Source organism: Hyperolius riggenbachi, chromosome 9, assembly GCF_040937935.1.
Source record: "Hyperolius riggenbachi isolate aHypRig1 chromosome 9, aHypRig1.pri, whole genome shotgun sequence".
NCBI lineage: Eukaryota > Metazoa > Chordata > Amphibia > Anura > Hyperoliidae > Hyperolius > Hyperolius riggenbachi.
The window spans coordinates 8,827,407-8,853,437 of NC_090654.1; the positions used below are offsets into that span (position 1 = coordinate 8,827,407).

The window sequence follows — 26,031 nt, forward strand, 5'->3', positions numbered from 1 at the left end:
CAGATGTTAGCACAAGCTTTCAGGGATCTAGTCTTCAGGCATATTTCCTAATGTTAGCACACACTTTCAGGGATCTAGTCCCCTTCTTTAGGCATATTTCCAGATGTTAGCACAAGCTTTCAGGGATCTAATCCCCTTCAGGCATATTTCCAGATGTTAGCGAAAGCTTTCAGTGATCTAGTCCATTTCTTCAGGCATATTTCCAGATGTTGGCTGAAGTAAAACACTGTATGCAGGTAAATAGTAACACGTAGATGACAGTTTGTGCTGGTTAGATATCAACCTACTGACCACCTAACGTCTAAACCGTATTCAGCACAACTGTCATCTTTGTGTTTACTATTTACCTGCATCAGTGTGTCACTTCAGTTAACATCTGGAAATATGCCTGAAGAAGGGGACTAGATCCCTGAAAGCTTGTGCAAACATCTGGAAATACGCCTGAAGAAGGGACCAAGATCCCTGAAAGCTTGAATCATTTCACTTTATCAGTTAGCCATTAAAAGGTATTACTTTTACAAAACTGTTTTTTCTACCTGCTCTTTGTAAAACAACTTATTTAAGTTGACAAAATGAAGTCTCACGCTTCTGCTTTCCTTCTGCAGAAAACCGATCGTACCTCAGAAGGAACCGTCTCCCCTCTTGGAGAAGAAGATCCAGGAGTTGGAGGCCAAGTTTGCGGAGTTGGAAGGAGGCGATGATGAGATAGAAGACATGGGGGAAGAGGAGGGTGAGATCCTGGATACCCCGTCCCTCCCGCAGCTGCAGACGCCCCTGTCCGGTGAATTAGATCTCATGCCGTACACCCCTCCGCAGGTAAAGGGAAACCGCAGGAGGCCAGGCTTAATTTCCTACTTAATAATTAAAGTTTACCCGAGCCTAAGCTTGGGGACAAAATCTCATACTTGCTTAAGAGGAGGGAAGCCTCTGGATCCTGAAGAGGCTTCCCGCTGCGTCCTCCGGTTCCCTAACGCCAAACATGGGCCTTCCAAAGACTACTGATAAGGGCTTGTCTGTAATCTGCTCTGGGCCCGCTCCTCTTAAAATGAACCTAAAGCCTGGGGAAAAAATGAGATGAACTCACCCTTGGCTTCCCTCAGCCCCCTACAGCCGATCGGTGCCCTCGCAGCCCCGCTCTGACGCTCCAGTACCTCCTGGCCGCAATAGCAGCATAGGGGGCGATATACAGGCTGGGAACACGAACAATCACTCGCGTTCCCATGCCTGTCGGCCGGTGACGGCCAAACCGGAAGTGTTCGCTGGGGGGTCCTGGAGCGTCAGAGCGGGGCTGCAAGGGCAACGATCGGTTGCAGGGGGCTGAGGGAAGCCCCGGGTGAGTTAATCTCATTTTTTTCCCCAGGCTTTAGGTTCACTTTAAAGTGAATCTGAAGCGTATTTTAAAATAAAAAACAAATACCCACCAAAGGAGAGAGAAGGCTCTGGGTCATATAGAGCCTTCCTGTTCTCCTCCCGGTGTCCTCGTTCCCCTTCAGGCTCCTCCATTTGAATCTCCCACCACGGGAGACTTCGGCAGTCTTCGAAAGCGCTAGGCTCTGTACCGCACATGCACGCGAGTGAGAGAGGGCGCTTCTACGTGCGCAGTAGGGAGCTGCCCTTCTTTGGAAGCCCGAGTGCTTCTGAAAACTGCAGAAGTCTCCCCAACCCGGAAGATAGCAGTCCATGACCAAGTTGATTGTGGACTGCTAACAGGGAGCCTGCGGGGGGAATGCGGACACTGGGAGGAGAACGGGAAGGCTCGGACCCAGAGACCCTTACGTATGTTTTTTTTATTTTAAAATGCGCTTCAGACTCCCTAAAGGCTGAATGCAGAGATACTGCGCCTGCGCAGTAAGCCGGAGCCACTTGTGCAGCTGGAGCATGGGGCGCTCGTGCCAGAAGAGTACGGCCCCAATGTTTAGGAGAGTCCCAGGTAGCAACAGAGGACAGTATGGGAAGTTTCTGGAGGTTTCAGAGGCTTCCCTCTCCTTGGGTAAGTAGTGTATTTTTCAGCATATAAGACGCACCTGGGTTTAGAGAACAAAAGTCAGAGGGAAGAAAAATAATACTAAACCTGGTGCGTCCATGGTCCAGGAACGTCTTGTAGATGTTCTCCCCAATCATTGTGTTCTTCTTGTACCTAATGTGTCTCCCATGTGTTCTCCTGTATCCCCATGCGTTCCCTTTTCTCCCCCATGTGTCCCCCACATGTTGTCCTGTATCCCCACGTGTCTCCTTCTGTGTGCGTGTCCCAAATGTCTCCTCTGCTACCCCTGAATAAATGAAAGCAGCAGCACGGCTCCCCTAATCCATTGGAGCCCGCGGTGATCAGAGACCTCTCCTCTCCTTCAGTACTCCCCTAGTACTGGTCACATGTAATGACACAGTCAGCAGAAGCTGGCACTAGGGGAGCAGTGAGGGAGAGGAGAGGTCTCTGGTCTCCGATGGATAAGGTGAGACATGCTACCGCTGCTGCTTTCATCTAATCGGGGAGCGAAGGAGGAAATGGGGACAATACAGAGAGTCCCGGATATTGCACCGAGTCGGCGTTTGTAAGTCGGGGGCTCCTTGTATTTGCAATATAAGACCCAGGACTTTTTCTCCCTATTTTTCAGGGGAAAAGGTGCATTTTACTTACTTTTTAAAAAAAAATATGGTATTACCTTTTTTTTTACATTTTTTGAGGCTCGTGGTCTTATTTATGCCGAGTCACATAAACAAAATATGGAACTTTTGAAGGAAATCGAGCCTTGTGTGTCGTATCGAGGCAGAGCTCCACTCCTGGTTTAACGTCTGTTTGTCCTTCAGGGTCTAAAAGTGGACTTAGAATTTTGTAAAGGAAGTGATATGGTTCTATGTTCTGTGCCCCCTGTTTACTCATTGTGCAGGTAATTAATTGTGTTTTGTCTGCTGCTGCTCTCGCACTGAAAATGGACAAAGTCTAGGGAGGGGCTTAAAGGGAACCTGAAGTGAGCATAAACTGCTGAGATAAACAATTGCATCTATAGATGTCATCCTCACTGGGACTTTCCTCCAGTCCAGTAGTCTTGTTTTTATTTTAACAGTTAAAAATCTATGTTTGAAGATGTAACTGTCTCACTGGCATCTGCTGCTGCTGTGAATTCTGCTCCCATACAGAGTAATGATGACCTATTGAACTTCTGATCTCTTTTCTGCAGTCGTGTGTATTTGTCACAGCCACACACAGTTTTAATGACCATTAATTAAAGAGGCACTATAATGGCCTATAGTAGAATGTAATACATTATTCAGGATTCCAAATTGGATGTTAATTATTCTGGTTTCAGCATCAGAAACACTGCCTATATCTATACAGTATATTGCTGTATATTGGTTATGTAGCACCGCCCTCCCAGTGATGTTTAGCCTAGGCTATTTAGTTATGCAGTCTGCTGCCCCAGTGCACTCTGGGAGCACAGGTGTTGTTTCTGCTGACTTTGGAACGTGCAATAAACAAACATTCCGCAATGACACACCTACCAGCAGTAAAGATGTTGCCGCCTGAGGTAAAAACAACAACAATTTTATTCATTAAATTATATTCAGTAAGCTTTGTCTTGAATTGCTTCATCTGACTGCAGAGAGATTGAGACTTATCACCTTGAATTGTCAACCATACAGTAAGAAACCAAAGATAAGTCCTCGGTAGGATTGTTACTATGGATACATGCCATTGTGCTAAATGTCACTTCAGGTACTCTTTAAACCCAAACGGGACTAATGCAAATTCCCAAAGCAATCCTGTTGTTTAGTGTGAATCATGAATATTCCTTCTGGAACTGAAAATTTTAAATATAAAAGTCCTGTTGTGTGCTCTGCTTGCCTGCAGCTGTGCGCCTATATATACAGGCTTCAGATGTGTGCTGCCTGCCTAGTTTTCTGCTAACACATCAAGGCCTTGCAATAGTTCACAAACTACATCCTGTACATTTCAGGTTCTGCCGCCTCATATAGAGTCATGGCTTCTGCAATGCAGGGATCCTGAGACATGTAGTCTTGTATGCTGCTACCTCCCCTTTCCCCCATGTTCCCCATCGGGTATATCCCTGGGAGGCTGGAGGCAAGTTATACTGTGGTGGCAACCTCATTAGGCCCATAAAGAGGCTATCCCACCCCCCCCCCCTTGCTTCTATACACCCTCTTTATATTGAGTTATCATCCTGATTGCTGTTGGTATTTGCCTTGTTAAAATCTCGCTTTAGTTGGGCTCAAAGGGAGAGCTCCCGGCAAACAATGGGTCCATTCTTGAGATACACCGTATTTCAATACCTATAGCAGCTCTGTTGGTATAGATTCAGTGGCACAGCCAACTGTGTAAGCTTGCTTTAAAAACACCTAAGCTGTATAAAAAAGTTACATACTTACCTAAGTAGTCTGGATGGTCCCAGAGCCTCCTGCATCCCACCGATCCAGCCTAGGTACCCTCTATACCTATTCAACTCAGGGAAGTGGTGGAATAGCTATAGTCTTGTATCTGCGCTCCCTACAAGGAAGGTCCATGTGTTCCCAGTCAAACAAAGAGCTTGTGCACAGAGGTGATAAAAAAACACTTAAATGCAGATATAGAATTTGCCATAACTACTACCTGTGGCAATGCATTCCACATTTCAATCACCTACTATAAAGGACCGTTTCCTAAATAAATGCCTAAAACGTTTTTCCTCCATGCGCAGATCATGTCCTCTAGTCCTTTGAGAAGGCCTAGGGACAAAAAGCTCATCCACCAAGCTATTATATTGCCCTCTGATGTATTTATACATGTTAATTAGATCCCCTCTAAGGCGTCTTTTCTCTAGACTAAATAAACCCAGTTTATCTAACCTTTCTTGGTAAGTGAGACCTTCCATCCCACGTATCAGTCTTGTTGCTCGTCTCTGCACCTGCTCTAACTGCAATATCTTTCCTGTAATGTGGTGCCCTGAACTGAATTCCATATTCCAGATGTGGCCTTACTAGAGAGTTAAACAGGGGCAACATTATGCTAGCATCTCGAGTTATTTCCCTTTTAATGCATCCCAAAATATTACATGCTTTAGCTGCAGCTGCTTGGTATTGAATGACATATGTTTGTACTCGCACACATCATAGACTTCAGATCCACACTTCATACAAGAGGAACCAGGTCAGCATGTGAAATCTTTTTACCTTTGCTAGCAGTTAGCAGTTAGCCAATGTATACCCATCGTAAGCGAAGAGACTTTTCCATTTTCCGTCTGACGCAGCACGCTTCCCGCTCATCTCATGGCGTTCCAAGTGCGGCTCCATCTTCAGTGTACAATAAACCCGATTTTGTGGAGGCTTTGCCGCTTGGACAGAGTTAAAAAAAAGCAGCAATACCACGTATTTATGCTGTCTCCTAGCCCCTAACGTTCATGAACTGACAGGTTTTCTTTTATGTTTTTGTTCCTTTTATTTTATCATGTGCTAGACAACATTTAAAACCAGTAAGTTTTTATTTCATTTTATTTTTGTTGCTAATCCTTTGCTAATTGGTGTTTTAAAACACTAAATCAGGCCGCTGCCGCCGCGCTTCCAAGTACCCCCCGATGTACCGACGCCCTGACGCCAGAGGTCAGGCTGCCCGCCCCTTCCTCATTGCCGCAGAAGGGGAGCGTAGTGGAGGCAGAGCCCACTGAAACTCCCAGGGAAAGACAAAAGCAAGACGCGACACCGGGCGAGACGGCCAACAGCAAATTACCCAAACAGTTAGACAACGGAAAGGTAAATCCGAAGAGCCGGGATGAGAGGTGTTTTTTTTCCGGTATCTAGTAATTTTTTTCTCCGTATTTAGTGGGATAGTGATCTCTTCTCTCTTGGGTGGGAGGGCCACGGCGTGGTATTGCTGCTTTGACGTGGCTGTGCTTGCATATCTGCTGAGTGTCTTCCTGGCTTTTTACTTTTCCTTGTGCGTCCCATTTGTCTAGTTCTCATCTAACATAGAACCATACCGAACCTGTCCACTCTCTAACCACGGCTCTTGTAAGCCTGCTGGTGTGAATACCAGACTCACGGATATATTTTTTTTCCTCACTGGGTGTCAGTAACTTTTTATCTACTGTGTCCAGAAACGGTTGCACGGTTTAGCGCTTCTGAAAGAGGATTGTTTAACGTTTTCTGTCCCGTTTTAGTCGACTCCCAAGTCCGGAAAGAACAGCACTAAGAAGGAAGGGGGGAAGAGGAAGATAAACATGAGCGGTTATATCCTGTTCAGTAGTGAAATGAGGGCCGTGATTAAGGCCCAGCATCCAGACTACTCGTTCGGCGAACTCAGTCGTTTGGTGGGGACAGAGTGGCGGAATCTGGAAGCCACTAAGAAAGCCGATTATGAAGGTAAGTCATCTACCATCAGAGGTGGACATTGATTTGAGCTCTGGATAAAATGTTATCTATAATTCCTTCATTTCCATATTTCAGCCATCTAACAGATCAATAGGCAAGGAGTAGGGTCAATAGGCTTTTAAGCTTTTTTTGTGGAATACCCTGCTTCCTCGGAGGCCTGTGCAAAGGCTTATGGACCTCTGATAAAGCAGTGGGTTCTGGGAAATGCCATATTGGCTATCTAACATTTTACACCCCCTGCTTATCGACTGGTTTGGCTGATATATGGAAATAAAGGCATGCACTTTTTATCCAGTGTGTTAAGTGTAAATGTGATAAAGGTTACCGTCAGAAAATATATATTTTTTAATTCCAAACATCCTTGGTGTAGCTGTGAACCCCTTCATGAAGGCTAAAGACCCCTAGAGCCTCATATGTGGGTTGTCCAGGAGGTAACAACCATTTGCTTTTAACTTTTTATATACCATATACTAGCTGTGGACCCAGCATTGCCGGTATGTACTTGGTTGTTGTTGGCTCCTCCCACTTTTTCTAACCTTGACACACAGTCGCTCAGTGACCAGGTTTATGAGCTTTGGGGTCTTTGGCATCAATAATTTGTATTTTCCCATTGAAATAAAACAAATCCGATTGGCTGTTTGTGGCTGCACCCCCTTTTTGAATTTGAACCCCAGTCACCCAAAGACCAGCAGTACCAGGTTTGAGACCTATGCCATTAACAGTGTAAGAATGGCAGCAATTTAAATATTCCCCTTTAAAATCAATAGGTGGATTTTGATTGGCTTTTGTAGGCTCCACCCTCTTTTCTGAATATTAATCTCAGTCACTCAGTGACCACCTGGGCAAAGTTTGAGAACCCTGCTATTAACCGTGTAAGAATGGCTGCAGTTTACATTTGAAATTTATTTTTGGCTCCATCCACTTTTTGTAACCTTGACACACAGACACTCAATGACCAAGTGTGTGAGCTTTCAGGCATCAAAAATATATGAATGGAAGCAGTTTATTCAACGAATAAATCTCATTGGCTGTTAGCGACTCTGTGAACTTGAATCACAGACACTTAAAGCGGATCCGAGATGAAAAACTAAATATAACAAGTGACTTGTCTATATATCTTATCTAAAGTTTAGATAGTTTACACAGCAAATCTATCTTCAAACAGCTTCAACAGTATATTAATATTTTTTCCTGTGATACAATGGGAGCAGACATGTTTTCTGCTTGTCACTATTACACAATTACACACACACACGGGCAAGCTTATCTGTATCTAGGCATGCTAATCTGCATATTCTGTGAAAACTCCACTCTTATCTCCTCCATTACACAGGCAACTGATCTGTATCTGCACTGCAGCTCTCAGATTGTGAAAACTCTGCCTCTGAAATCTATAGCTAGTAACACCTTTTTCACCTGCCCAGACTGAAATCCCACAATCCCTTGCAAGCGCCAAGGCACTCTGGAGAAGCTGTGGGTGTGGTTTGTTTAGTTTATAGGATATTAGGGTATTAAAACAAAACAAAACAAGTATTTGGCTTGAGGAATGCCCTATAAACTATATGTGAGGAACACAATTATGCAAGGAGTAAAAGTTCATCTCGGATCCACTTTAATGACCAACTGTAGCAGGTTTGAGGCCTCTGCCATTAACTGTGCAAGAATGGCAGCAGTTTAAATATTTCCCTTGAAAGTCAATATGTGACTTTTGATTGGCTGTTGTAGGCTCCACCTACTTTCTTGAATATTACTCCCAGTCATCCACTGATCAACTGTCAAGTTTGGGAACCCTGCCAATAAAAGTGTAAGAATGGCTGCAATTTATATTTTTTCATGTAAAAAAAATGTAGTTTGCTCCGCCCAAGTTTATGAGCTTTGGGGCCCTTGGTATCAATCATTAGAAATTAAACAAATCAGCTTGGCTTTTTGTAGCTCCGCCCCCTTTCTAGAATTTGGACCCCAGTCGCCCAGTGACCGACTGTACCCGGTTTGAGGTATCAACTATTGACAATGTAAAAATTGCAGCATTTTAAATATTACCCCTGAAAATCAACTTGTGAATTTTTGATCGGCTATTGTAGGCTCCACCCACTTCCCTAAATATTAATCCCAGTGACCGACTGTAGCAGGTTTGAGGCATCTGCTATTAACAGAGTAAGAATGGCAGCAATTTAAATATTCCCCTTGAAAATCAACAGGAGAATTTTGATTGGCTGTTGTAGGCTCCACCCATTTTCCTCATTATTAATCCCAGTCACCCAATGACCAACTGTGCAAAGTTTGAGAACCCTGCCATTAGCAGTGTAAGAATGGCTGCAGTTTACATTTTCCCATTTAACCTCGGTCACCAAGTGACCAACTGTGCCAAGTGTGGGGACTCTGACTTGATTACTGTGAGAATGGCAGCCTTTTACATTTTTTCCATTGACTTGAATGGATGAAATCTGATTGGCTGTTTGTAGCTCCGCCCAGGTGTGCAGAGGGGACACGAGACCCCCAGAACATATCATCCCAGGTAGTAAGGGATCTGTGTAACTATCCCAATTTTTTTGCCTGGCTCAACCACCACCTTAATTGTTCACACCCTCACCTCAGTGACCTGAGAGAGCAACTACATAATATTATAAAGCAGTTATATAGAAAAAATAGGTGTATAAATAATTACAAAATCAGCTTTATTGAGACATTGGGGTCAATTCATAAAAGGCTGTGTGGGGAAAAATCTTGTCGGGAAAATACCGTGTTTGGTAATTTAGACTTTTGTGTGCTAATTCATAAACATGTTTACAGTTGTAAAGTTCGGGGATTTCCTGAACTAAGTTGGCAGTGCTGCCTGAGTTGTTACATTTCTCTGTGCAGAGACAGCGTTACATTAACCACTTCACCACTGAGGGGTTTTACCCCCTGACCACCAGAGCAATTTTAACCTTTCAGCGCTCCTTCCATTCATTCGTCTATAACTTTATTATTACTTATCCCAATGAAATGAACTATATCTTGTTTTTTTCGCAACCAATTAGGCTTTCTTTAGGTGGGACATTATGCCAAGAATTATTTTATTCTAAATGTGTTTTAATGGGGAAATAGGAAAAAAATGTGGGAAAAAAATTATTATTTTTCAGTTTTCGGCCATTATAGTTTTTAAATAAAGCATGCTACTGTAATTAAAACCCATGAAATGTATTAACCCATTTGTCCCGGTTATAAAACCATTTAAATTATGTCCCTATCACAATGTTTGGCGACAATATTTTATTTGGAAATAAAGGTGCATTTTTTTCAGTTTTGCATCCATCCCTAATTACAAGCCCGCAGTTTATAAAGTAACAGTGTTATACCCTCTTGACATAAATATTTAAAAAGTTCAGTCCCTAAGGTAACTATTTATGTGTTTTTTTTTTATTGTATTTTTTTTTTTTTTTAATTACAAAAAAAAATAAAAATTGGGGAGTGTGGGAGGTAATGAGTTAATTTATTGTGTAAATGTAATGTTTGTGTATGTAAAATGCTTTTAGGGTGTAGTTTACTATTTGGCCACAAGAAGGACGCTTACAGGAAGCAAGAGGAGGCTGGGAGATTCACAATGATCTCGCTGTTTCTGAAAGAAGCAGCAGATCATTGCGGGGGCTAGATCAACGAACGGGAATGGATTTTCCCGTTCATTGATCTCCGGGCGAGCGGGCAGCGGCGTGCACGAGCGGCGGGTGCGCGCGCACGAGCGGTGGGAGCGCGGACAGCGGCGGTAGCGCGGAAGGTACGGATTTCTCCGTCCCTGGTTTTTTAGGGGGGAAAAAAGGGACGGAGAAATTCTTACCGCCGGGGGTAAAGTGGTTAAAAGAGGTATCCCCAACATCCCTTTAGATGTGCATTTTTTATACTGCTTCTCTTTGCCCTGAATCTGCTCTGAAACGGTCTATTACTCTTTATAAACAGTCTATTTAATTGACACAGCTTAGAAGAACTTCAAGAAATGTTACAGATACAGGCTTTCTGATGTAAAAAAAACATATGAAAACAGGTACCCAAGAGGTTAAAAAACACAGCCTGGGGTATTCTGGGAAGCCTTGTTTGTTCTGCTCTCACCGCTGCTGCCTAGGAGGTCTGTTTCCATTAACTTTGCTCTTATCCGCACCCTTATCACCTCTTCACAGCAGGCGGTATTCTCCATCCCAATACCGCCTGCTCTAATCTTTATGAATTGACATTTAGTGACATGTGCTCAAGGTGTTCACCGCACAAGGCTGTAATTTCCCGCACTGCTCAGGAATCTGACTCCTCTTCAGCTTGCAAGCTAGAGAACGTTTATGATCCATAACAGTCTCACCATCCGTATGTAATCCTCACAGCGTAACGACACCACTCTGTAGTCTTTTCTCCTCAAGGCACAATGCTGATGGTTGCAATCATATTAATCCACCAGATGGCTTCAGGCATTCGCTCTACCCGCTCTGCATGCAAACGCCATAGCGGGGAGCACGCACTGCCATCACGCCAAACATTCAATCTGTTACCGCTGATCAGAGCGCTCCAATAGTGATGGGTTGTTCGCGAACGAGCCGGCTCTAAGAGCCGGCTCTTTACTGTGAACGACAAGAGCCGGCTCTCAGTTTTAAAAGAGCCGATGCCTCAGCCGCCCCACAGAGCTCTGCTTTGCTGTGTAATAAAGGGCGCTGAGGTATGCTGGGAGATGTAGTCCTGTAGTTGCAGCTTGTAGGAGTGTATGGGCCGGAGCAGAGCAGTAGCAGGAGTGATTGCCCCAATCAGCGAAGCAGTCTGGAGTTGTCATGGAGACAGGGGCGGGGCTTTTACTCCGATTCTGAGTGGTGTCCAGTGATATTTAATGAAGAGCCGATTGAGAGCCGTAAGAGCCGGCTCTTTAATAGGAGCCGATTCAGAAGAGCCGATTCTCCGAGAAGAGCCGGAATTCCCATCACTACGCTCCAAGGCCACGGGACTTGAACCCGCCCACCGACACGTTGCACCCACCCACTTGCGCACTTCGTCAGGATGTGCGCGGCTTGCTATTGGCTGGGCAGCCCTTATCCAGTTTACAGTTCTGGGGCGGAGAGTACTTCAGCACTTCCTGGTTCCTTCCCCTAGGCGGGGGGGGGGGGGGTTGGATGTAGCCATGGTAACCGCTTCTACGAGCGGTACAGCGTCCATACACACTGGAGCACATCTTTCTGGGTCAGGTTTAGCATAGCTTGTTGGGAGATATAGCACAGAAGCATAGTGTCACAGACTTGTAGTATTTTCTATATTTTATCCACTTCTCTTCTTACAGCATATAGACATGCAAAGAAATCATTTAGTCCATAGACTTTCAGTAATGCTTGTCAGATCACAAACGAAGATTTCAAATTCACTTGTGCAAGTTTGCACCTTCAGATCGATCCCCCCCCCCCCCCCCCCTCTCTCTCCCTCTCTCGCTTGCGTTTCTCACGGCTGTTCCGTGACATATGGTGTTTTCGAGTGATCGCGGTACACACACACACACACACACACACACACACACACACACACACACACACACACACACACACACACACACACACACACACACACACACACACACACACACACACACATATACACATATACACACACACACACATACACACACACACACACACACACACACACACACACACACACACACACACACACACACACACACACACACATACACATACACATACACACACACACACAGTACATACACACACACACACACACACAGTACATACACACACACACACACACAGTACATACACACACACACACACACACACACACACATACACACACACACACACACACACACACACACATATACACACACACACACATATACACACACACACACATACACATACACACATACACATACACACACACACACACACACACACACACACACACACACACATACATACATACGATTTTATATACATATATTCTTTCTGTGTAATTTAACTTGCATCAGTCAGGTTAATCTCTACCTCCCTGCACTGCTTGTCATGTGACTGCAGAACGCCAGTAACTGTTTATTCTGCAGCAATAGCGTGAGGTCTCCCCATCCCCAATCCCTCTTTAACCTTCCTGGCGGTAACCCCAAACGTAGTTCGGGGTAAGCTGCGCAGGAGGTTTTCTCAGGCCCTGCTGGGCCGATTTGCACAATTTTATTTTATTTTTTGTTGCACGCAGCTAGCACTTAGTCCCGATCGCCGCCGCTACTCGCCGATTCGCCGCTATCCACTGCCCCCCCCCCCCCAGACCCCTTGCGCAGCCTGGCCTATCAGCGCCAGGCAGCGCTGAGGGGTGGATCGGGACTCCCGATGACATCACGACGCCGATGACGTCATCCCACCATTCTTTGAACGGGATTTCCTGATTGCCGGAGGCGTTCGAAGAGGGTAGGGGGGATGCCGCTGCACAGTGGCTATCATGTAGCGAGCCCTAGGCTCGCTACATGATTTTAAAAAAAAAAATTACAAAAAAACGGCTGCGCTGCCCCCTGGCGGTTTTTAATAGACCGCCAGGAGGGTTATGGTGGCCATACATGGAACAATAAAAACGTTCGATTATCCCGTTTATTCGATCTAAATGATCGAATCGAATGAAAGTTGAAAATATTTATTTTTTTCGATCAAGAAATTTGAACGATTATCCCGTTTTTTCGAGAAAAATCAGATCGGACATGCTAGAAAAATCTTTATATTCGATCCAACAGAATAATCGAACTAAATTATCTAATCGGAAAAAAATGAAAAATTGTACCATGTATTTTAAAGAGACTATACAGTGAAAAATTGACATTCCTCCAATCCTTTTTTTTTTTTTTTTTCCCTTCAGATAAAGTTATAATCCCCTCCAGGGTCTGCTTCCTTTTACTCAGTTCTGAGTCCCCAAATGTGCCATCTTCCAGCGCCTGGTCCTGCCTCCTTTCAGTTGAGTGCCACGGGAGCGCCACAGGATTTCTCTGCAAGAGGGCGGGGCCATGTGCTGGACACTGGGAGGTAACTAAGAGGAAACGGACTCTGGAGGTGCTTATAACTTTATCTGAAAAGAAGATCGGAGGAATGTTTATTTTTCACTGTGTAGACTCTTTTAATACCTTCTGTATTGATCAGTCGTTCATTGGTCATTTCACCTGATTTTGTCTGGCAGTGTGTATGTAGCTTAAAAGTCAACTGAAGTTAGGATATGGAGGCTGCCATATTTCTTTCCTTTTAAACAATACCAGTTGCCGGGCTGTCCTGCTGATCCTTTGCCTCTAATACATTTAGCCATAGACCCTGAACAAGCATGCAGCAGATCAGGTGCTCTGGCTGAAGTGTGACTGAATTAGCTGCATGCATGTTTCTGGTGTGATTCATACACTACTGCAGCCAAAGAAATCAGCAGGGAAGCCAGGCAACTAGCATTGTTTAATAGGAAATTAATATGGCAGCCTCCTTATCACTCTCACTTCAGGTGTCCTCTAATGCCATGTTGTTCACTTTTAAAAACAGTACTAACACCGCCACAGTGATGTGGACGGCTTGCCAGACAAATTATGAGGTTGTGTGTATGTTTCACGATCATTGAGAAGATAAGATATTTGCCTCAATTCATAAATCATTCCCCTATGCGGTAATGCTGAAAACAGCTGACTTTCCCGAGCACTTAGCAAAGTGTCAATTCATAAAAGCTGTTACCACATGAAAAGCTGACATTCCCGAGCAGTGAGGTAAATTACCGACTTGTGCTGTGAACACCTCCAGCACATGTCAGTAAATTGTCAGCAAATGTCAATTCATAAAGCCTTCAACAATCGGTAAGCCTGACGATAGTTACCGACACCTCTGGTGAGGCGTTAACAATGGGAAGTCTCTGTGAGTGTGTGCAGGGAAGCGTGACTCACACAAACAGAAGCAGAGACAGCCAGAACAAAACACATTTCCCCAGAATACCTTCAGCGGTGTAACCCATTCAGTTCTAGATTGAATTAGTGGGTAAAATCACATAATTATGACATGTAAAAGTCTCTTGGAGTTTATCTAAACCGTGGCAATTAAATAAAATGTTAAGAAAGACTAATGGACATTCAGAGGGAGCAGTGGCAGTATAACAAACAGGCATTCTAAAGAATTATAAAGGGATGTCGGGATGCATCTATTGTAACATCCTCACTGCAAATAATTACAGCTGTGATTTACAAAAGAGAGATATCGCCACACTTCTGCTGCACCGCTCAATGGGCTGCGGTAATTTACCGAACGTCAAAGGCAGCTTGGAAAATGTTTATGCATTAGCACACAAAAGTCTAAAATACCGAATGCAGTATTCTAAGGACCAGAATATTTTATCGCACAGCCTTTTGTGAATCGAGGCCATTGTCGGGCAATTCTTCTTCTCTCCTCCCCATCACATCAACCCGGATCTCAGTCTTGCTTCTGAAACACTCACTGTTGGGTCGCCAAAGCAGCAACTCCACAATAGTTCAATAAAAGATAAAAAGGAAAGTGTGGACCAGGGCTGCCCAATAGGTCCTGGGATTTATTTTCCACATTACTGCAGCTGAGTGAGCGCTCCGGCAGGCAGCGTGCACAGTAGATCGCGACCGCCCGCACGGTAGATTGCGGCCTCATGGCCACGTCCCATTGAATTTTGCAGCCAGCAGCTGTAGAACACGGCTGCTTGACCGCATTCTGTCAGATTTTGCTGCTTGTGGCCAATCAGGGGAGTAGAGAAGCGCCTCTGAGAGGCCAGGGGCGGCTCTGCCATGACGCAGTGTCATGGCTGGGGGTGGTGCTGGAGGCAACACTGCCGCCTCCACTCGCGCTGCCCACCAGAGCCTCCCTCAGCCGCTGTAATGTGGAAAATAAATCTCTGGATGAAATTGTGGAGATGATTTGCCAGTCTGGAGATACGGAGTAAGGCTTAAAGTTCAGCGCATTTCCGGAACCGAGCGAGTTAAGCAGGAGTTGGTTGGGGAGCAGTAAAGGACTTCAAAAAGAGGCTTATGATGTAAGTATCCTACTGAAGTGCTTTTAGAATGCCCTGGACTTATTATTCATCATTGGGTCTTGTTTATGAAGTTTGTGTTGGCATTTGGAGCTGCTGTTGTCTTGTGTTTTTTCATTCTCCACAGGTCATGTTGCTGTCATTTGTGTTTGACTTATTTCTGACGAGTATTCTGAAATAGTTGCCTGTGAGCTCCTATTTCTTTCCAAGAGGTCATTGCTCCTGGTTTGTAGACTAGCCGCTACCTATAGCTACCTATAATAAAGGCACATATACCTAGCTAACCCATACTGAAGGGATATATACCTAACTACCTTTGGGGGGGGGGGCGCCAAGCTTAGCATTTGAAACGTTGGTAGATCTCCTGGCCTCTGCGAATTTCAAAGTACTCCGCGAGCCGAAAGAGTGTGGGCACCCCTGGTGTAGACTGTTTTTATGATTTCATTCATACAATGGTAAAAGTTACCCCTAGAATCCTGGCTGTGCATCGGGATTTTAATCACTTGAAAACAACCAACAACAAGTAGGACCGGCACCACTCCAAAGTAGTATTCAAACAAAGCTTTTTTATTGGATCAAAGAATAGCTTCAGCAATTGCTGAAGCCATTCTTTGATCTAATAAAAGAGCTTTGAATACTACTTTGGAGTGGTGCCGGTCCTACTTGTTGTTGGATGACTGCAGGTCTATATGGGCACTGAGACCTTGACCGGGGCACACTCATACTTTTGTGATTATTGGTGCTTCTCCGCAACTTGGCCTCGGTGCTGCCGATTTCCCGTTTGATCGATCTTCGATTTGTTTTTCTACTCGATTTCCCGCTAGACTCTCTTATGTTTTCTTATCAATTTCAATTCACTTCTGTGCAAAATCGATTGGTAAAATGATCAAAAGTAATATCAGACTAGATGGAAATTATCAATCGAACGCACCTATCGACCGCAAAAACACAACGTGTGTACCTAGCATTACAAGCAAGAACCTGAGATCCGGGTGTATTTAATGTTGAGGAGATAAGAGGTATTGCCAGGGCCGGGTTTGTACTTTTCAGTGCCCAAGGTCTGCTGTCACCGACCATAACAAAAAACAGTCATAAATTCAGGTTTAGATAAGAAAGTCGCTAACAGCACTGGGGTCTGTCTGACAGCTGTAGGAGAGAGGGAGAGGAAACTAGCTGAGCTGATATTCCTTCTGTGAATGCGTGCATTAAAACTCACCTCACCCAAACTCTGTTCTGTCTGCTCTGTGCTGTAAACTCTTGGTATTTCTCACAGCCGCTTGTATGTCCATCCTACAGAGGACGGGATCTTCAGGTGACAGCAGATGCTGACTGTCATAATATACCAGGAAGTGAGAGAGATGCAGGGATTGGGGGAACACAGGTATTCAGGCATCAGTGCAGAGCAGGGCACTGAAGACCAGAAGAGATGACTTACTTTGACATATGATCTCTTCTCTCTCCAAATCCTGCCACCCTCCTGATTTTTTCGCCCTAGGCCATGGCCTTTGTAACCTTTCCAGAAATCCAGCCCTTGGTGTTGCCTGACAATATTCTGTCTCCTTAAAGAGAAACTAAACTGAGAAGGATATGGATTTTTCCTTTTAAAATAATACCAGTTGCCTGGCTGTCCTGCTGTTCCTGCGTTTGTTATACTTTCACCCAGAGCCCCACAACAAGCATGCAGATCAGGTGCTCTGACTGAAGTCAGACTGGATTAGCTGCATGCTTGTTTCAGGTGTGTGATTCAGCCACTACTGCAGCCAGAGAGATCAGCAGGAGAGTCAGGCAACTGGTATTGTTTAAAAGGAAACATCCATAGCCCTCTCGGTTAAGGTTCCCTTTAATGACCCTGAAACATACACGCGACCTTATCATTTGGGCTGTTGCAGGATGGTGAGCCTTGCATATTACTGTGGTCTCGTTGGCACCATTTTGGAGACTGAAAGGGGAACTGAAGTAAGAGGCATACGGAGGCTGCCATAGTTATTTCCTGCTAAACAATACCAGTTGCCTGGCAGCCCTGCTGGTCTATTTCTCTGCAGTAGTATCTGAATAACACCAGAAACAAGCATGCAGCTAGTCTTGTCAGATCTGACATTAATGTCAGAAACATCTGATCTGCTGCATGCTTGTTCAGGGGCTGTGGCTAATAGTATTAGAGGCATCTCAGTGGTGTTTTTGTTGGATTCCATGCTGAAATGTTCTCAGTTAAAAAAAAACCATATGTAATATTAAAGAGGGCCTGAACTCAGGACTTCCTCTCTGCTCTGAAAGATAAGCAGCAGCATAATAACCGTTAACTAAAAAAAAAATCTGTGTTACAGCTGCTACAAATCCTTAAAATAAATCTACACTGTTTCTAATTCCTGCTTTATTGGAAGCAGACATATTGTTAACATCCTGTGCTTTCAAATGAGCTTATCTGCCGTGGCAGTCATGTGACACGGGAGAGATCAGATTACAACTTGTGCTTAGTCACAGATGAGGGGGAATTGCACAGGCTGATGTTTAACTCTTTCAGGCAGAGAAAGAAAAAAAGGAACACAGCCTAGGTATTTGTGTGCTTGGCACTGTACATACCCATGTCTATCTCATCATGTCACATGTCAGTTCGGGCATCCTTTAATGCTCTGCCGTCTTATATCCAGAAGTTACACTTTATACTTTGGTAATTGTTTCAGAAAGAGCTGCGAAAGTGGCAGAACAGCAGGAAAGAGAGAGGCTGGCCCAGCAACAGCAGCAGCAGCAACAACAACAGCAGCAACAGCAGACCGCCTCCCCCAGAGCCGGTACCCCTGTGGGAGCCCTCATGGGTGTGGTCCCTCCGCCAACACCAATGGGAATACTCAACCAGCAACTGACGCCCAACTCTGGTAAGCAAGGTACATAAGCAATCCCCTTCTAGAACTTCACTATGTCCATGTTTTATCGGTGTGAAATGTACATTGCTCATGTTAGCGACGAATAGACACGGGCTATGAGATGATGGTAATTCTGGCTTGCAGGCGGATTTAATGCAAATTGTAGGGAATAGGGCGAGTGGTTGTCTCTTCTTGGTGGAAATATGTATGGAAGCATTATGTAGGCTGCCATCTTGTTATTTCTCCACGTCTGACCTGAGTGTAGGTTTTCATTGCTCTGATAGTCCCCCTTTTTCTCATATGGACGGAGTGAGGCTGTATCATTGTACTTTCAGCTGTAAGTTGTTTGGCTGAATCGGGTCCAATAACCCAGTAGCTGTACGGTGTTATTGGACTGTAGATGGTAAGCTGGCCATAGCGTTGTAGACAGAAGTGTCATTAATCTTTGGGCCTGGTGCATAACTACTAATCGTTGGCCAAAGGATTATCCCTACCACGATGTTTCACCCCCTTTCCAATGGTGTCCATTACAGCTGCCTGGTGGCCTATCTGCTAAGGGTCACATAACATGTGAGGCCACCATGACTTCCTCTACATATAACACGTGAGGCCACCATGACTTCCTCTACACATAACACGTGAGGCCACCATGACTTCCTCTACATATAACACGTGAGGCCACCATGACTTCCTCTACATATAACACATGAGGCCACCATGACTTCCTCTACACATAACATGTGAGGCCACCATGACTTCCTCTACACATAACACGTGAGTCCACCATGACTTCCTCTACACATAACACGTGAGGCCACCATGACTTCCTCTACACATAACACGTGAGGCCGCCATGACTTCCTCTACACATAACACGTGAGGCCACCATGACTTCCTCTACACATAACACGTGAGGCCACCATGACTTCCTCTACACATAACACGTGAGGCCACCATGACTTCCTCTACACATAACACGTGAGGCTGCCATGACTTCCTCTACACATAACATGTGAGGCCACCATGACTTCCTCTACACATAACACGTGAGGCCACCATGACTTTCTCTACACATAACACGAGAGGCCACCGTGACTTCCTCTACACATAACACGTGAGGACACCATGACTTCCTCTGCACATAACACGTGAGGACACCATGACTTCCTCTGCACATAACACGTGAGGACACCATGACTTCCTCTGCACATAACACGTGAGTCCACCATGACTTCCTCTACACATAACACGTGAGGCCACCATGACTTCCTCTACACATAACACGTGAGGCCACCATGACTTCCTCTACACATAACATGCGGCCACCATGACTTCCTCTACACATAACACGTGAGGCCACCATAACTTCCTCTACACATAACACGAGAGGCCACCGTGACTTCCTCTACACATAACACGTGAGGCCACCATGACTTCCTCTACACATAACACATGAGGCCACCATGACTTCCTCTACAAATAACACGTGAGGCCACCATGACTTCCTCTACAAATAACACGTGAGGCCACCATGACTTCCTCTACAAATAACACGTGAGGCCACCATGACTTCCTCTACACATAACACGTGAGGCTGCCATGACTTCCTCTACACATAACATGCGGCCACCATGACTTCCTCTACACATAACACGTGAGGCCACCATGACTTCCTCTACACATAACACGTGAGGCTACCATGACTTCCTCTACACATAACTCGTGAGGCCACCATGACTTCCTCTACACATAACACGTGAGGCCACCATGACTTCCTCTACACATAACACGTGAGGCCACCATGACTTCCTCTACACATAACACGTGAGGCTGCCATGACTTCCTCTACACATAACATGTGAGGCCACCATGACTTCCTCTACACATAACATGTGAGGCCACCATGACTTCCTCTACACATAACACGTGAGGCCACCATGACTTCCTCTACACATAACACGTGGGGCCACCATGACTTCCTCTACACATAACAAGTGAGGCCACCATGACTTCCTCTACACATAACATGTGAGGCCACCATGACTTCCTCTACACATAACACGTGAGGCCACCATGACTTCCTCTACACATAACACGTGAGGCCACCATGACTTCCTCTACACATAACACGTGAGGCCACCATGACTTCCTCTACACATAACACGTGAGGCCACCATGACTTCCTCTACACATAACATGTGAGGCCACCATGACTTCCTCTACACATAACACGTGAGGCCACTATGACTTCCTCTACACATAACATGTGAGGCCACCATGACTTCCTCTACACATAACACGTGAGTCCACCATGACTTCCTCTACACATAACATGTGAGGCCACCATGACTTCCTCTACACATAACATGTGAGGCCACCATGACTTCCTCTACACATAACACGTGAGGCCACCATGACTTCCTCTACACATAACACGTGAGGCCACTATGACTTCCTCTGCACATAACACGTGAGGACACCATGACTTCCTCTGCACATAACACGTGAGGCCGCCATGACTTCCTCTACACATAACACGTGAGGCCGCCATGACTTCCTCTACACATAACACGTGAGGCCACCATGACTTCCTCTACACATAACACGTGAGGCCGCCATTACTTCCTCTACACATAACACGTGAGGCCACCATGACTTCCTCTGTACATAACATGTGAGGCCACCATTACTTCCTCTACACATAACACGTGAGGCCACCATGACTTCCTCTACACATAACACGTGAGGCTGCCATGACTTCCTCTACACATAACATGTGAGGCCACCATGACTTCCTCTACACATAACACGTGAGGCCGCCATTACTTCCTCTACACATAACACGTGAGGACACCATGACTTCCTCTGCACATAACACGTGAGGCCACCATGACTTCCTCTGTACATAACATGTGAGGCCACCATTACTTCCTCTACACATAACACGTGAGGCCACCATGACTTCCTCTGTACATAACATGTGAGGCCACCATTACTTCCTCTACACATAACACGTGAGGCCACCATGACTTCCTCTACACATAACATGTGAGGCCACCATGACTTCCTCTACACATAACACGTGAGGCCACCATGACTTCCTCTACACATAACATGTGAGGCCACCGTGACGTCCTCTACACATAACACGTGAAGCCACCGTGACTTCCTCTACACATAACTCGTGAGGCCACCATGACTTCCTCTACACATAACACGTGAGGCCACCATGACTTCCTCTACACATAACTCGTGAGGCCACCATGACTTCCTCTACACATAACACGTGAGGCCACCATGACTTCCTCTACACATAACACGTGAGGCCACCATGACTTCCTGTACACATAACACGTGAGGCCACTATGACTTCCTCTACACATAACATGTGAGGCCACTATGACTTCCTCTACACATAACACGTGAGGCCACCATGACTTCCTCTACACATAACATGTGAGGCCGCCATGACTTCCTCTACACATAACACGTGAGGCCGCCATGACTTCCTCTACACATAACATACGGCCACCATGACTTCCTCTACACATAACATGTGTGGCCACCATGACTTCCTCTACACATAACACGTGAGGCCACCATGACTTCCTCTACACATAACATGTGTGGCCACCATGACTTCCTCTACACATAACATGTGTGGCCACCATGACTTCCTCTACACATAACACGAGAGGCCACTATGACTTCCTCTACACATAACATGTGAGGCCACCATGACTTCCTCTACACATAACACGTGAGGCCACCATGACTTCCTCTACACATAACACGTGAGGCCACCATGACTTCCTCTACACATAACACGTGAGGCCGCCATGACTTCCTCTACACATAACATACGGCCACCATGACTTCCTCTACACATAACATGTGTGGCCACCATGACTTCCTCTACACATAACACGTGAGGCCACCATGACTTCCTCTACACATAACACGTGAGGCCACCATGACTTCCTCTACACATAACACGTGAGGCCACCATGACTTCCTCTACACATAACACGAGAGGCCACTATGACTTCCTCTACACATAACATGTGAGGCCACCATGACTTCCTCTACACATAACACGTGAGGCCACCATGACTTCCTCTACACATAACTCATGAGGCCACCATGACTTCCTCTACACATAACAAGTGAGGCCACCATGACTTCCTCTACACATATCTCATGAGCCCATCGTGACTTCCTCTACACATAACACATGAGGACTCCATGACTTCCTCTACACATAACACGTGAGGCCACCATGACTTCTTCTACACATAACACGTGAGGCCACCATGACTTCCTCTACACATAACACGTGAGGCCTCCATGACTTCCTCTACACATAACATGTGGCCACCATGACTTCCTCTACACATAACACGTGAGGCCGCCATGACTTCCTCTACACATAACATGTGGCCACCATGACTTCCTCTACACATAACACGTAAGGCCACCATGACTTCTTCTACACATAACATGTGGCCACCATGACTTCCTCTACACATAACACGTGAGGCCACCATAACTTCCTCTACACATAACACGTGAGGCCACCATAACTTCCTCTACACATAACACGTAAGGCCACCATGACTTCTTCTACACATAACATGTGGCCACCATGACTTCCTCTACACATAACACGTGAGGCCACCATAACTTCCTCTACACATAACACGTGAGGCCGCCTTTACTTCCTCTACACATAACACGTAAGGCCACCATGACTTCCTCTACACATAACATGTGGCCACCATGACTTCCTCTACACATAACATGTGGCCACCATGACTTCCTCTACACATAACACGTGAGGCCACCATGACTTCCTCTACACATAACACGTGAGGCCACCATGACTTCCTCTACACATAACACGTGAGGCCACCATGACTTCCTCTACACATAACACGTGAGGCCACCATGACTTCCTCTACACATAACACGTGAGGCCACCATGACTTCCTCTACACATAACATGTGAGGACACCATGACTTCCTCTACACATAACTCATGAGGCCACCATGACTTCCTCTACACATAACATGTGAGGCCACCGTGACGTCCTCTACACATAACACGTGAAGCCACCGTGACTTCCTCTACACATAACACGTGAAGCCACCGTGACTTCCTCTACACATAACTCGTGAGGCCATCATGACTTCCTCTACACATAACATGTGAGGCCACCATGACTTCCTCTGCACATAACACGTGAGGCCGCCATGACTTCCTCTACACATAACACGTGAGGCCGCCATTACTTCCTCTACACATAACACGTAAGGCCACCATGACTTCCTCTGCACATAACACGTGAGGCCACCATGACTTCCTCTACACATAACACGTGAGGCCACCATGACTTCCTCTACACATAACACGTGAGGCCGCCATTACTTCCTCTACACATAACACGTAAGGCCACCATGACTTCCTCTACACATAACATGTGGCCACCATGACTTCCTCTACACATAACACGAGAGGCCACTATGACTTCCTCTACACATAACACGAGAGGCCACTATGACTTCCTCTACACATAACATGTGAGGCCACCATGACTTCCTCTACACATAACACGTGAGGCCACCATGACTTCCTCTACACATAACATGTGAGGCCACCATGACTTCCTCTACACATAACATGTGAGGCCACCATGACTTCCTCTACACATAACATGTGAGGCCACCATGACTTCCTCTACACATAACACGTAAGGCCACCATGACTTCCTCTACACATAACATGTGAGGCCACCATGACTTCCTCTACACATAACATGTGAGGCCACCATGACTTCCTCTACACATAACATGTGAGGCCACCATGACTTCCTCTACACATAACATGTGAGGCCACCATGACTTCCTCTACACATAACACGCAAGGACACCATGACTTCCTCTACACATAACATGTGAGGCCACCATGACTTCCTCTACACATAACACGCAAGGACACCATGACTTCCTCTACACATAACACGTGAGGCCACCATGACTTCCTCTACACATAACACGTGAGGCCACCGTGACTTCCTCTACACATAACATGTGGCCACCATGACTTCCTCTACACATAACACGTGAGGCCACCATGACTTCCTCTACACATAACACGTGAGGCCACCATGACTTCCTCTACACATAACACGTGAGGCCACCATGACTTCCTCTACACATAACACGTGAGGCCACCATGACTTCCTCTACACATAACACGTGAGGCCACCATGACTTCCTCTACACATAACACGTGAGGCCACCATGACTTCCTGTACACATAACATGTGAGGACACCATGACTTCCTCTACACATAACTCATGAGGCCACCATGACTTCCTCTACACATAACACGTGAGGCCACCGTGACTTCCTCTACACATAACACGTGAGGCCACCATGACTTCCTCTACACATAACACGTGAGGCCACCATGACTTCCTCTACACATAACACGCAAGGACACCATGACTTTCTCTACACATAACACGTGAGGCCACCATGACTTCCTCTACACATAACACGCAAGGACACCATGACTTCCTCTACACATAATTTGTGAGGCCGCCGTGACCTCCTCTACACAGGAAGGAGGAGTGATGACAAGCTTCCTTCTTGTTGGCAATGTACTAAATAGAGCCAGTCTGACTGACAATGTATTACAGCAGAAACATTTATGATTGTATTGGAATGCTTGTAATGCAGAGTAAGGTTGCAGGCTGTGTAATAAACACAGTGCAGTGGGTAAATGGAGTTTGATTTTGTGGCTGCCAATCTCGCTTTAAGTTTACAGCTTTTAAAATGTCCTAAAATGAAATTAACGGTTGTGACTCAAACTACAGATCTATTATGTATGATGTGTTTGTTGTATCTGGATTATTCTCGTATAAAATCACGTTGCAAACATTTTGTGTTTGGATTTAACCGTTTGCTTTTCAGGGATTTGTAAAATAAAACAGCGGATTTACATTCCAGAATAAAATCGTAGCGTCCGTCCATGACATTGACCGAAAATATTCTGGTTTTAAATTTTTTTTTTTTTTGCATGTCAAAAAAAAACCAGACAGCCCAGTGTTCTCCCCAGGCTCTTTTAGCTGGGTGCTCCGCCCGGCTAGTTTTGGTGAGCACCCGGCTGTCATTGGCTCACCTCCTCCTATGCTGTAAGCAGAGTTGTGCAGAGAAGCACCTGCCCTGCATCCTCTCATCTCGCCCCACCCGGCTACTTTTTCATGCCACCCGGCTGGAAAAAATCTCTGGGGAGAACACTGCAGCCTGTTGCTGTTTTTTGGAATCGTGTGTGATGTTCCACATTGTGCTGTTTCTGACAATGCCTATGAACGTTTTCTGCACATGAAAGCACATATTGTGCGTTTGTACCAAAGCGCTGCAGCTGGGAACGTGGCTATAGTGTCCCTGGATCTGCAGTAACTGTATTTATGAACTTTGGTGCTAGTATGGTTGAGGTGAACCAGGCTTGAAGTCCACAAGACAATTTCCGCTAATATGATTGGTTGTGCAGCACCCTTCCGAACTTCTAGGTTTCAGAATGGTTGTAGTAATGACACGCCCACACTATTCGGCCAATCAGAATGCTTCAAGCTGTAGACATTGCTGTGATTGGAGAACTGTTCCTTGTGGACGTTCACGCTCTCTCACCTCAACCATACTAGATCCTAAACTTTATTACAATACTAGCTGATGGCACAGTGCTGCTCTGGTATGTATTTGGTGGTGTTGGCGCTACCTTTTTTTCTAACCCTAACA

General features: G+C 45.5%; 1 protein-coding gene across 7 annotated transcripts in view; it reads left to right on the forward strand.

The window, feature by feature from the left end:
• The window catches only part of PBRM1 (polybromo 1), a 129,905-nt gene that overhangs the window by 80,104 nt on the left and 23,770 nt on the right, over positions 1–26,031 (forward strand). For 2 of the 7 annotated variants that reach the window (XM_068251877.1, XM_068251879.1), the window contains exons 24-27: positions 606–816; positions 5,533–5,739; positions 6,147–6,348; positions 18,048–18,239. In XM_068251877.1, coding sequence (XP_068107978.1) covers positions 606–816; positions 5,533–5,739; positions 6,147–6,348; positions 18,048–18,239 — 812 coding nt within the window. Of the gene's footprint in view, positions 1–605; positions 817–5,532; positions 5,740–6,146; positions 6,349–18,047; positions 18,249–26,031 lie in introns of all 7 variants that reach the window. The other 5 variants (XM_068251876.1, XM_068251878.1, XM_068251881.1 and 2 more) reach the window with 3 other exon arrangements.